Source organism: Phallusia mammillata, chromosome 1 (assembly GCF_965637545.1).
Source record: "Phallusia mammillata chromosome 1, kaPhaMamm4.hap1.1, whole genome shotgun sequence".
NCBI lineage: Eukaryota > Metazoa > Chordata > Ascidiacea > Phlebobranchia > Ascidiidae > Phallusia > Phallusia mammillata.
The window spans coordinates 7,769,020-7,782,010 of NC_137252.1; the positions used below are offsets into that span (position 1 = coordinate 7,769,020).

Sequence of the window (12,991 nt, forward strand, 5' to 3'; positions counted from 1 at the left end):
TTCATTAAACAAACAATACTTTGGTCTACAACTGACAGTTACCTGTTTCACGTGTAGCAGAATATTCCGCTTATTGCAATTTACAGTAAAGAGTAAAGAAAGTTATAAATTTTTATCACTGGATTATCCATGCATGAAGTCCAAGCACAAATCCCGCGACATGGAAATAAAATCCAATGAGAGAAAATTTCAAAAAACCATGAGCGATAGTGAAAAGTGAATGCAAAGTGCGTACCGTATTTGCTCGATGGTAAGCCGCGGCTTATATTGTTTTTTAGCTGCCGTTTGTGCGGCGTATAATCGAGAGCGGCTTACAATCGAGGGCGGCTTATATTTTAATTTTATACCGAAATTGTTTCTACACTTCAACATTTAAATTATTTGGGGTTCAAAACAAGTATGCGTGTACAGGTTATATGTCGATATACGTTCTGTTGGGTACAGTTGTAAACGTAAATAACAGATATGGGCAAATCGTCATACCATATAACAACAGAAAGAAGTATTAAGAAACAATCGTATCTCAAATTCTAGCGTGCGGCTTACAATCGAGGGCGGCTTACATTATTTTTTAACACCTCAACATGCGGCTTACAATCGATGAATATACCATGATACGGTATTTAATCCTGCAACCTCAGGGTTAAAACTTCGATTCTGCACACGAAAGAAAGAGTAGCGCAGACAACATAATGTTTCTTAGGGAAAAAAACGACCAAATGTCATTTTTAAAGTTAAATTAAATAACAATTTTTAAGGCAGTGTACGATAGAAGTTTGGTCAGACCGTGACGTGATACGTTGGTGGAAGCCACTCACGGCGCAATAGTGGTAAACAGGACTTCTGCAAAATAAACCACTGCCGTTACAAAGTGTTATGAAAACCGTAGTATTTATAAACATTATGCAACAAATGAAACCTAAAGTAAAACCGATTGGCACACACTCACCTGAAATACTAGCAGTACCGTTGCCATGAATGTCAGCCCAAACAGGAAAGTCGTCCAGCGGAAACATGAAGCGACCATATGTGTTAATCGAAAGATAGATAAAGAACAGCCCGATGATGTTCAAAACACTTCCAGTTTTTATCTGCAACAAATTTTTAGAAATCATTTTTTTAGGCACTAACTAAGATGAATCCTACCATGTCCCGAGTTTCCAGCAAACCGGTTCCATAAGCCATTGCGTTAGGAAGAGTGGCTACTGGTAGCATAAAAGACAATGAGTTTGCAAGAATTACTGGAACGCAGATGTAATATGGATGTACTCTCATGGAAATAGCCTAAATATACACAAGTAGTTTACTTTATAACCTGCCACAAACAAAAACACTTAGATCATAACCCTTAACAAGAATACAATACAACAACTTTGTGTAACTTTGAGGAAACTCCTACTGACAAAGCGCTTACGACAAAAGCAATTTAACATACGACAAAAGCAATTTAAGTATTTTTTGTTAAAAAAATACTTACAATTTGCATGAAGATAGGTAGAAGAAGGTTTACTGCCACGACGTTACCCATAAACTCAGTGATTATCATGCAGAAAAAGGAAATGCATAAACAAACGAGCCACGCTGGAAGATAAGCGAAGACCTTGATGTTTAAAGCAACCAAAGTCATCAAACCAGATTTCTTTAAATAGAACAAAAATACAATGATTATGTAAACTAAATGTTTAAGTTAACAGAAATTTATTAACCTAAACAGGACAATGCTATACCTACCAATTAATTTTTTTTTTTTGAACTTTTTTGAAACAAAACTTGCTTTTTGATGCTTGTCTCTACCTAGAGAAAGAGTGACAAGCTTGCCACTGGATTAACTACTGGGCAAAAAGTAAGCAAGTGCTTAGGCTTGAGGCATCGAGAAAACGGAGGGGCTATAGAAGTGTTTTGGTCCAGTTGTGAGTTGATTCAAATGGACAATCAATGATTTTTTTTCAGTTGATTATGTGTAATATTCTGTCATGTAAATATTGCCCCAATGCAATAGATGAGATGAGTTGAGTTTATACACAATTGCACTAAAACAATCGCCAAGCTGGAAATATCAGTGCAACGTTGAAACGTCATGGAGCGTATAAAAGTGTTCTGCACAGTTGGGTGATTATGGTTTACGCGCTGCAGCTACACCGTAATAAATGGTGTTCAGTAATTAGGCACGCTAGTTGCTTACTGCATAAAGGTACTATGGTCAAATGTGCTTTTAGGGTCTCGCCACCGCTTGAAATTAGATTATTTGCAAAAATAAATGAATAATAAAAACAGCATTTTATTTTATTTTTTGCAAAATTATTTTTTTTCCTTTTCATCACCTTGATCGTAATTAGACTTTGATTTTTATTTCGTTAACCAATGTTAAAAATCCGTGCGATAAAACTTTTAACGTACCTCGGCTCCAATTGCAACTAAAAGACCTCCGCCAATAACAAAGATGATTTCCCACATAAGTTTTTCGTGCACTATTCGCCAGTTTAGAATTTTTGGGCAACTTTTTTTTACTTTGCTTTCTGGTAAAAAATAAACTTTATTGTTTTGTTTATGATACTATCGCAAATTTGTAATTATAAAAAAAATGTTCTCATTTTTATTCTCGCAAATGTTTCATTAAGCACTTAATGTTTTGGTCAATATTTTGAAGATAAAAAACACCCACGCGGATTTGATGAGAAGAAAACGGGTTTTTCCTTGGGCACAAGAAAAAGTAACAGAGCGGTAGTCATGGCAACCGTGCCATCGTTGACACATCGTTCGTTGAAAAAGGCCGACCAACCGGTTACGATTCCTGGTTTACGAGTGAACCACAAGATAACCGTCAAAGCGAAAACAACCAAAACCCACATTTCATTCCATCTGTAACAGTGTATAAATTTAAAAGAATGTACGATCAACAAAGCAAGTGCCTATGAGATGTTAAAAAAAAACGAATTCTTACCTAATCTTTCCCAAATTATTGTATTGTTTTCGCAAAACGCGCTTCAGCAACAAATGATTAACCTCTGAAGTTTTAGATGAGCTTTTCTTCGTATACCAGGTTCGAGGATGACTAGAAAAATATATTTGTGTGTAGTTACTTAATTTGTAGTGGATTATCTAACGTCAGTGTACCTAATACCAAAATAGAGCCATGCAATCCACACGTAGCTCGCAAGGTAAGTACACACCGCTGCCGGGGCACAATAGAAAAACCAAGTACCAAACGCAATCTGTGATGAATCTGGAAACGTCCTGATCATAAAGAGATTGGTGTTTGGAGAAGAAGGATAGGTTGCATAAAGGAATTATCGATTTAAGTGCCATATGTGATATCGTTTGCGTAAAAGCTTTAAGTTTAAATAAAAACGTCTCAATAATATTTGCATTTGTTTTTATGTCACTTTTAAACGTCATACTTAGCGTGGATTTCTACGACAATTTTTGACCCGAGCATTAAATTTACATATTTGTGCCCATGTATACGAATCTAGTGTTCGTAAGGGTATCCAAGAACAAAAATCACTGTTCGATTAAATGCATCGTATGTTGGAATAACGCGTTTAACGCACCGCTGGTACGTAAGGGGAAGCTACAAATCTTTAGTTTGGTGTGCTCGACCAAATAGAACATTTGCAGTGTTGGCACATCACTACTGAATACACGATAGATCGTTATTAATCCATATGCCAAATGTATTTCCAACCCCTTACGTTTTGAGCAGTACAATTCCAATAAAGTTGGTTAACGTGCCAGTGATTGTAGCAACCCCGCCAATGGACGCAGAATAGGGAATGCAAATTGTAATGGATTTCGACAAAGCGGTCATCATTTTCTTCACAATAAAAAATCAATTAAAAATCACCGTCTTGAAAATGATCAGTTTACTAACTTTAGATATAACGCTGTTTTTGTTTTTTGTGCTGTGCATGTCTTCATTGTTTTCGGTGAGCTCAAGCGTTTCCCATTTATCGTTAGTTTCTTCATCACTTGAGCTTGCTTGCTCTGTTGGATCAGATCCGCTCTAACAAAAGATGTACATTTTCAATGCTTTTCATAAAACAAACCCAAAATATTTGATTAAGTGAATTATTCGATTAAGTGAATTATGCCATTAAGTGAATTATTTGATTAAGTGAATTATGCGATTAAGTGAATTATGCGATTAAGTGAATTATGTCATTAAGTGAATTATGCCATTAAGTGAATTATGCCATTAAGTGAATTATGCGATTAAGTGAATTATGCCATTAAGTGAATTATGCCATTAAGTGAATGATGCGATTAAGTGAATTATGTCATTAAGTGAATTATACCATTAAGTGAATTATTTGATTAAGTGAATTATGCCATTAAGTGAATGATGCGATTAAGTGAATTATGCCATTAAGTGAATTATGCCATTAAGTGAATTATGCGATTAAGTGAATTATGCGATGAAGTGAATTATGCCATTAAGTGAATTATGCGATTAAGTGAATTATGCCATTAAGTGAATTATGCCATTAAGTTAATGATGCGATTAAGTGAATTATGCCATTAAGTGAATTATGCGATTAAGTGAATTATGCCATTAAGTGAATTATGCCATTAAGTTAATGATGCGATTAAGTGAATTATGCCATTAAGTGAATTATGTCATTAAGTGAATTATGCCATTAAGTGAATTATGCGATGAAGTGAATTATGTCATTAAGTGAATTATGCGATTAAGCGAATTATGCCATTAAGTGAATTATGCCACTAAGTGAATTATGCGATTAAGTGAATGATGCGATTAAGTGAATTATGTCATTAAGTGAATTATGCCATTAAGTGAATTATGCGATTAAGTGAATTATGTCATTAAGCGAATTATGCGATGAAGTGAAATATGCGATTAAGCGAATTATGCGATGAAGTGAATTATGCCATTAAGTGAATTATGCCACTAAGTGAATTATGCGATTAAGTGAATGATGCGATTAAATGAATTATGTCATTAAGTGAATTATGTCATTAAGCGAATTATGCGATTAAGTGAATGATGCGATTAAGTGAATTATGTCATTAAGTGAATTATGCGATTAAGTGAATGATGCGATTAAGTGAATTATGTCATTAAGCGAATTATGCGATGAAGTGAAATATGCCATTAAGTGAAATATGCGATTAAGCGAATTATGCGATGAAGTGAATGATGCGATGAAGTGAAATATGCGATTAAGTGAAATATGCCATTAAGCGAATTATGCGATTAAGTGAATTATGCGATGAAGTGAAATATGCGATTAAGTGAATTATGCCATTAAGTGAATTATGCGATGAAGTGAATTATGCCATTAAGTGAAATATGCGATTAAGTGAATTATGCCATTAAGCGAATTATGCGATTAAGCGAATTATGCGATGAAGTGAATTATGCGATGAAGTGAAATATGCGATTAAGCGAATTATGCGATGAAGTGAAATATGCGATTGAGCGAATTATGCGATGAAGTGAAATATGCGATTAAGCGAATTATGTCATTAAGTGAATTATGCCATTAAGTTAATGATGCGATTAAGTGAATTATGCCATTAAGTGAATTATGCCACTAAGTGAATGATGCGATTAAGTGAATTATGCGATTAAGCAAATTATGCGATGAAGTGAATTATGCAATTAAGCGAATTATGCGATGAAGTGAAATATGCGATGAAGCGAATTATGTGATTAAGTGAAATATGCGATTAGGTCAGGGGTTCTTAACCAGGGGTGCACGCACCCCCAAGGGGTGCGAGAGCTGTTCCTAGGGGGTGCGGGGATGCTGAGTCATTAAGGTTGGTTAGGTCTATTCTATTTGAGCAATTACAGAAGGGGGAGCGAAAATTGGTTGGGGATTTGAAAGGGGTGCAGAGAGGAAAAAAGGTTAAGAACCACTGGATTAAGTGAATTATGTCATTAAGTGAATTATGCGATTAAGTGAATTATGCGATTAAGTGAATCATGCGATTAAGTGAATTATGTCATTAAGTGAATTATGCCATTAAGTGAATTATGCGATGAAGTGAATTATGCCATTAAGTGAATTATGCGATTAAGTGAATTATGCGATTAAGTGAATTATGTCATTAAGTGAATTATGCCATTAAGTGAATTATGCGATGAAGTGAATTATGCCATTAAGTGAATTATGCGATTAAGTGAATTATGCGATTAAGTGAATTATGTCATTAAGTGAATTATGCCATTAAGTGAATTATGCGATGAAGTGAATTATGCCATTAAGTGAATTATGCGATTAAGTGAATCATGCGATTAAGTGAATTATGTCATTAAGTGAATTATGCCATTAAGTGAATTATGCGATGAAGTGAATTATGCCATTAAGTGAATTATGCGATTAAGTGAATGATGCGATTAAGTGAATTATGCGATTAAGTGAATTATGTCATTAAGTGAATTATGCCATTAAGTGAATTATGCGATGAAGTGAATTATGCCATTAAGTGAATTATGCGATTAAGCGAATTATGCGATGAAGTGAAATATGCAATTAAGCGAATTATGCGATGAAGTGAAATATGCGATTAAGCGAATTATGCGATGAAGTGAAACATGCGATTAAGCGAATTATGCGATGAAGTGAAATATGCGATGAAGCGAATTATGCGATTAAGTGAATTATGCCATTAAGTTAATGATGCGATTAAGTGAATTATGCCATTAAGTGAATTATGCCACTAAGTGAATGATGCGATTAAGTGAATTATGCGATTAAGCGAATTATGCGATGAAGTGAAATATGCAATTAAGCGAATTATGCGATGAAGTGAAATATGCGATGAAGCGAATTATGCGATTAAGTGAAATATGCGATTAGGTCAGGGGTTCTTAACCAGGGGTGCACGCACCCCCAAGGGGTGCGAGAGCTGTTCCTAGGGGGTGCGGGGATGCTGAGTCATTAAGGTTGGTTAGGTCTATTCTATTTGAGCAATTACAGAAGGGGGAGCGAAAATTGGTTCGTGATTTGAAAGGGGGTGCGTAAATTGGTTGGGGATTTGAAAGGGGTGCAGAGAGGAAAAAAGGTTAAGAACCACTGGATTAAGTGAATTATGTCATTAAGTGAATTATGCGATTAAGTGAATTATGCGATTAAGTGAATCATGCGATTAAGTGAATTATGTCATTAAGTGAATTATGCCATTAAGTGAATTATGCGATGAAGTGAATTATGCCATTAAGTGAATTATGCGATTAAGTGAATGATGCGATTAAGTGAATTATGTCATTAAGTGAATTATGCCATTAAGTGAATTATGCGATGAAGTGAATTATGCCATTAAGTGAATTATGCGATTAAGTGAATTATGCGATTAAGTGAATTATGTCATTAAGTGAATTATGCCATTAAGTGAATGATGCGATGAAGTGAATTATGCCATTAAGTGAATTATGCGATTAAGTGAATCATGCGATTAAGTGAATTATGTCATTAAGTGAATTATGCCATTAAGTGAATTATGCGATGAAGTGAATGATGCGATGAAGTGAATTATGCGATTAAGTGAATGATGCGATTAAGTGAATTATGCGATTAAGTGAATTATGTCATTAAGTGAATTATGCCATTAAGTGAATTATGCGATGAAGTGAATTATGCCATTAAGTGAATTATGCGATTAAGCGAATTATGCGATGAAGTGAAATATGCAATTAAGCGAATTATGCGATGAAGTGAAATATGCGATTAAGCGAATTATGCGATTAAGTGAATGATGCGATTAAGTGAATTATGCGATTAAGTGAATTATGCGATTAAGTGAATTTTTCGATTAAGTGAAATATGCCATTAAATGAAATATGCCATTAAGTGAATTATTCGATTAAGTGGATTATTTGATTAAGTGAATGATTCGATTAAATGAAAGATGGGATTAAGTGAATTATTCGATTACGTGATTATACGATTAGGTGAAATGTGCGATTACGTTAAATAGACCCTGGGTATTGTAGTTGCAGTAAAATTAGGTTTTAGCTGTCAACTGAAGTTTTCGCATTGCTAAGTGAATCTAATTCCCCACATCTACTCAAGAGGCAAGAACGTCACACAAAACAACTGTCTCATAAGAGGGCGTTTTTGAGCCAGTGTCCTGGAAAGTGGGCAATTTGAAAAAAGACCCCTGGTGTTAAGGATTAAAATCGTTGGTGTTTAAAAACCCACCAAAAAGTTTACTTCCTCATCGGTTTGTGCTTTTGATGCAGCACAGAGTTTCAATTCCTCTAGCACACCTTGCGTAATCGGAAGCAAAATCGCGGTGACAACAACGTTTGGGATCCACATCGAAAGTACGAAAGTAGTTGTCATAAAACCAAACAGCAATCTAACACAATGAATGGGGGTAAATGTAGGGCACAAAACTTACCACGTCGCTGTATTGGGACACAGTGACAATTACAAGGGCTTTGTCAGCGAGGTTTTGCACTTGCTATTCACTTCGGCTGCATTAAAGGCGTTTATTTGTATTTGCAACTGAAACGATTTAAAAAGCGTTGGTATGAAAGCTTTAAACATAATAGTATGTCAGTTGGTTATATTACAGAACAGTAAGCTAATAGCGGTTTCAGAATAGTAACCTATAAAGTATTTTGGACCGGTCAGAATTAGCGTTGCTCATAACCGGAAAAGCGAACATTGATTAAGCCAATGTCTTGCTAAAATAGGACATTTGCTGATAATAAAGTCTAAACCAGTGGTTCTCAACCTTTCGTAGACCGTGCCCCCCGAAAAGTAACTTTTGTCACCTTCAAGTAACCTTGTAGGACCTGTGGCCCCCTTAAAAATGTAATTGGCAATCTCGTGTTGTAATTCGGTACTAATTATGGCTTTAAACAGGTCGAATAGAGTAAACAAGAATCCGTAATCTTGAAAAACCTCAATATACACAAATAGGATGTGAAATAGTCAATTAAATTAGGGAAAGAGAAAATGACCTTTAGTGGGTGTTTCTGGTGAATCTACATGTGGCCCCCCGGAACACAACTCGTCCCCCCCTGGGGGCCATTGGCCCTGGTTGAAAAACACTGGTCTAAACATAACAGCATATATTACACGCTTACCGCAAGCGAATGATTTAACATAAAAACGTAAACTTCGTAAAAAAAAAACGTAAAAAGTATTCCACTTGGTTATGGTAAAGAAATTCAGGCGGAAAACTCTATACCTTTTTGGTTTTGTCCCAAAGAATAGCAAAGTTTTTAGGGCCACCCTTAAATGAAGATTTGTTGCCTCCGCTGCAATAGCAAGCATTAGACTGCCGAAAAATAGCCAAAGTCCACTGAAGAAAAAGGTATGGGTGATTTCCTTTACAGTCATCACTTCGAAGAACGCGAAAATCACAACTGGAATGAACGCTGTAACCCCGAGGGATAAACATCCCGTTGCCCAATATGCTCCTACCCACAGAATCACAAATCCTGCGATGGCCTCCTGTAAAACAGCCAGATAGTCAATAAAGTAGTAACTGTATCTCATTGGTGATACATATATGCTGTATTGTGGGGTCAAAAATCGCTTAGGCTGCGCTTTGTAATTAAGAATAACATTTTCCGTCTCATTTTATTAACGGATATAACGGCCCAATCAGACGTATAAAGCGACATGCTTTATTGTTCAAACGTTTCAGCAAATGCTTATGCCATCATCATTAACACCAGGGGGCACATCTTTTTGCCACCTAAATAGTCCCGTACATTTAAAGCCAACATTTGCAAACTATACCTACGAATGTAATGTATACGAATGACGAAGTCAAAAGTGTTATTGATATTTTGTCCGTTGTAGTCACATACAGAAAAAACATTTGTTAATTAAGAAACAGTAAACGATATGCTGAAAAAAGTCCTACCTTTCCAGGGATAAATATTGGAACTAGCGAAAAAACAAGAGGTGCTCCATATAGAACAACATCAAAAAGACTCGGCCACTGAAAGTGCTTCTTCATCCTAGAAAATTAAAACTTTGCTGCGATCTAATCTGACACCTTATAACAGCGACAAACTCAGTGTTTTACACCTTTAAGCATGTATTTCAGTAATGTTGTAGGCAGTGAAGATGTGCACAAAACCTAGGAACTAATTTGTCAATGATTCACTACATGCAGCGGTATTGGTGTGTTTTTCAAAATTGACTTACAGCATGCGGTGCTTGTTTTCGACCCCGTGGCTTTATTGCTGACAATCAAGCTGACAGCATATAATTGTTCGCAGTCGATTGACCAACAAAAATTCAGCTCGAAGGATTGAAATAAACCTCCATTGAACAGTCAAAACAATCTAACCATCAAATCCGTTTCAGGCTGGGTTTATAAGCAAAACTATGACTGTGCGCCTGTTGAAAAGAAAACAAGCCTTCTCAGGTCAAAAGCATGTTTTGTCTGTACACTTTCCTCCTTGAAATACGGTGGCCCACAAGTGCAATTCAACAACTTTTTGGCTGACATTAATTTTTTTCAGTGCAAACATTTTTTTTTGGATGCAAACATTTTTTTTTCAGTGCAAACATTTTTTTTTCGATGCAAACATTTTATTTGCAATACAAACATTTTTTTTTCAGTGCAAACATTTTTTTTTCGATGCAAACATTTATTTTTCGGTGCAAACATTTTTTTTCGATGCAAACATTTTTTTTGGTGCAAACATTTTTTTTTCAGTGCAAACATTTATTTTTCAGTGCCAAAAATGTGTTAGGTTCCATTACAGGGTGTGTCAAAATTTTTCAAAATTGTGGAAACGTGATAAACCTGTACATTACACAGGCAATTGGTTGTAATCCCTGGCCACTAAACAATTCAGTACTTTCTATAGTTAATAAAAATTATAATAACAAGTATGTTGTGGATTTAAAGTTAAGATGGATTGTTTTTTTGCACTTATCCACATTTACATTCTGTCTGTAGCCTACTCTCTGCACACCATGCCAAAGACCAAAACGCTGGAGTTGTTTGTCTTAGCTGCACTGTAGGACATGTAAAATGTTGTGTTGTTTTACATTGAAGCTTGCTAATAGGCTTCATTGTCAAGCAATATACATCACACTTCCTATTATTGTTTAGTTTAAAATAAAGGTCCAATACTTCTACCCTTGTGTTAACTTCTTAAAAAAAATCAAATTGTCCGCCACATCGAACTATTTTGCTTTATAATGCCAAAGTGAAGTATTTTGCTATTTTGCTTCATATTGTCAAAGTGGAGTAGGTAAACCGATACATATATTTAATTCAAGTCCCGAAAATTCAGATAAATTAAAATCGATTTTATTTGTGCCCTATTAGAAAGTAGTCCTTTAGAAACCATTGCTGCATATGGCTTTATTGAGCCTTCTTCCTCCCGGTTACGCCTGAAACTGTACTCCCGCTTCGCTCTCACAGCCAGCTTAGCCCGCCCCCAATCTGTCCATACTTAGCCCGTGTTAAATTTGTTAAGCCATTAGTTGACCTTGTTTAGCTCGCTAAGTCCAGACTTAACCAGCTTAGACTTAGCCCCTGTTCAATGAACTACGTCAGTGATTCTCAACCGGGGCCCTCTGGGCCACGCGTGTCGGTTCACTAGAAACATTCGCCAAGAGACATTAAGTAATTTTTCCTTCGTGGCGTAACCCCTTTCTTTCGTAATGCACAAAATTAAGGATATGTTACAAATGTCTTGACTTTGGATTTATTACATATGGATGTTCATTCGTATTTTTAAATTAATCGACAAATTGTCACTCGGTCTTCGTGGCACATTGGGGCCACCAAGTACCATACCTACTTGATTTGATGTGATTTTTCTTCAACAATAAACTTTAACGATTCTGGAACTAAAAAGTTGATTTGCCGTTACCTATTTTTAGGATTCGGCTTTTTACCTAATTTCATGGCCATAGCAATTTGTAAAACGTGAGCACTGTACTTGTTAAGGTACGCATGCCCCTTGTCTTAATATTTATGCCGTTTGTCTGTTTTATAGAAATTTATTACTACCCCTATAAATCCTGGACTTTAATTTAGGTAAGTTTTTTATCTGCGTTTTTTGTGTGCAGGGGTCACTGGGTCCTAAGGGGTTAATTATTGGGGGCACAGGTCCTTAAGGTTACTTGAAGGGGGGCACGATCTATGAAAGGTTGAGAACCACCGCACTAAGCCATCGCTTAGCACACTTGGCCCGGACAAGGTCTGATTACATCCTAAGCTCCGACGGTAGGCTGCACAATGCCTACCATGTCATTTTGCATTTTTTTGACACGCCGTGTAAGTCCTAGGTGATGAAGCCATAAATGTTTGCTCAAAAAAAGTTTGCAACAAAAAAAATTTTTGCACTGAAAAATAAATGTTTGCACTGAAAAACAAATGTTTGCACTGAAATAAAAATGTTTGCACTGAAAAATAAATGTTTGCATCGAAAAAAAAAATGTTTGCATCGAAAAAAAAATGTTTGCACTGAAATAAAAATGTTTCCACTGAAAAATAAATGTTTGCACTGAAATAAAAATGTTTGCACTGAAAAATAAATGTTTGCACTGAAAAATAAATGTTTGCACCGAAAAATAAATGTTTGCACTGAAAAATAAATGTACGCCAAAAAAATGTTGAATTGCACTTGTGGGCCACCGTATTGAAACCCTAGAATACAATTACACAAAGAAACAATGGCATTGTCCCTGTATCTCAGTGATTCTCGAACTGGTTGCCGCGGTAGCCAGCAGACTAGTGTGCCTTGAGAGATTTCCAAATGTGTCGCGATTTTTTTCTATTTGAAAGTACCAACGTTTCCTGTTGTTTTAGGACTTCATGACAAAATACTGGTGTGCAGGGTTTTTTAAGGTTTGGTTTGGGTGACCGCTAAGTAGTTTTAAGAGACCGCAAGTGTTTCATTTAAATACCAAAAACTGTAGTTGTAGTTGCAAGTCCAAATTTTGGGAAACCGCTGGAGAAATTTGGGGGACCGTTTCGGTCCTCACATTTTTGTTGTTGGTAATGAAAGCATCTTTACCCACCACAATAAAGTTAA

General features: G+C 35.9%; 1 protein-coding gene across 6 annotated transcripts; it reads right to left on the bottom strand.

Annotated features, from left to right (window-relative positions):
- LOC145217530 (Na(+)/citrate cotransporter-like) lies at window positions 1–10,393 on the bottom strand. 6 transcript variants are annotated; one of them, XM_080084794.1, is made up of 14 exons: window positions 10,137–10,393; window positions 9,850–9,946; window positions 9,166–9,431; window positions 8,166–8,325; window positions 3,872–4,003; window positions 3,693–3,814; window positions 3,115–3,234; window positions 2,942–3,052; window positions 2,663–2,859; window positions 2,398–2,516; window positions 1,478–1,639; window positions 1,147–1,284; window positions 950–1,091; window positions 1–843 (listed from the first exon to the last, which is right to left on the bottom strand). In XM_080084794.1, exons 1-14 carry the CDS (start codon window positions 10,139–10,141, stop codon window positions 815–817), a joined length of 1,800 nt encoding a protein of 599 aa, XP_079940920.1. In that variant the 5' UTR covers window positions 10,142–10,393; the 3' UTR covers window positions 1–814. The 6 variants fall into 6 exon arrangements, with proteins under 6 accessions (XP_079940920.1, XP_079940934.1, XP_079940929.1 ...); XM_080084808.1 differs by lacking the exon at window positions 3,693–3,814 and having other exon boundaries at window positions 3,122–3,234; XM_080084803.1 differs by lacking the exons at window positions 9,850–9,946; window positions 10,137–10,393 and adding an exon at window positions 9,727–9,843.
- Between the last annotated feature and the right edge of the window lie 2,598 nt (window positions 10,394–12,991).

Bases quoted from the DNA above. Each gene is read 5' to 3' on its own strand.
- LOC145217530 (XM_080084794.1), bottom strand. The intron at 2,517-2,662 runs GTGGGTGTTTTT...ATTTTTTACCAG, and splicing joins TTTCTTCTCATCAAATCCGC to AAAGCAAAGTAAAAAAAAGT. The intron at 844-949 runs GTGAGTGTGTGC...TTTATTTTGCAG, and splicing joins CGGTACTGCTAGTATTTCAG to AAGTCCTGTTTACCACTATT.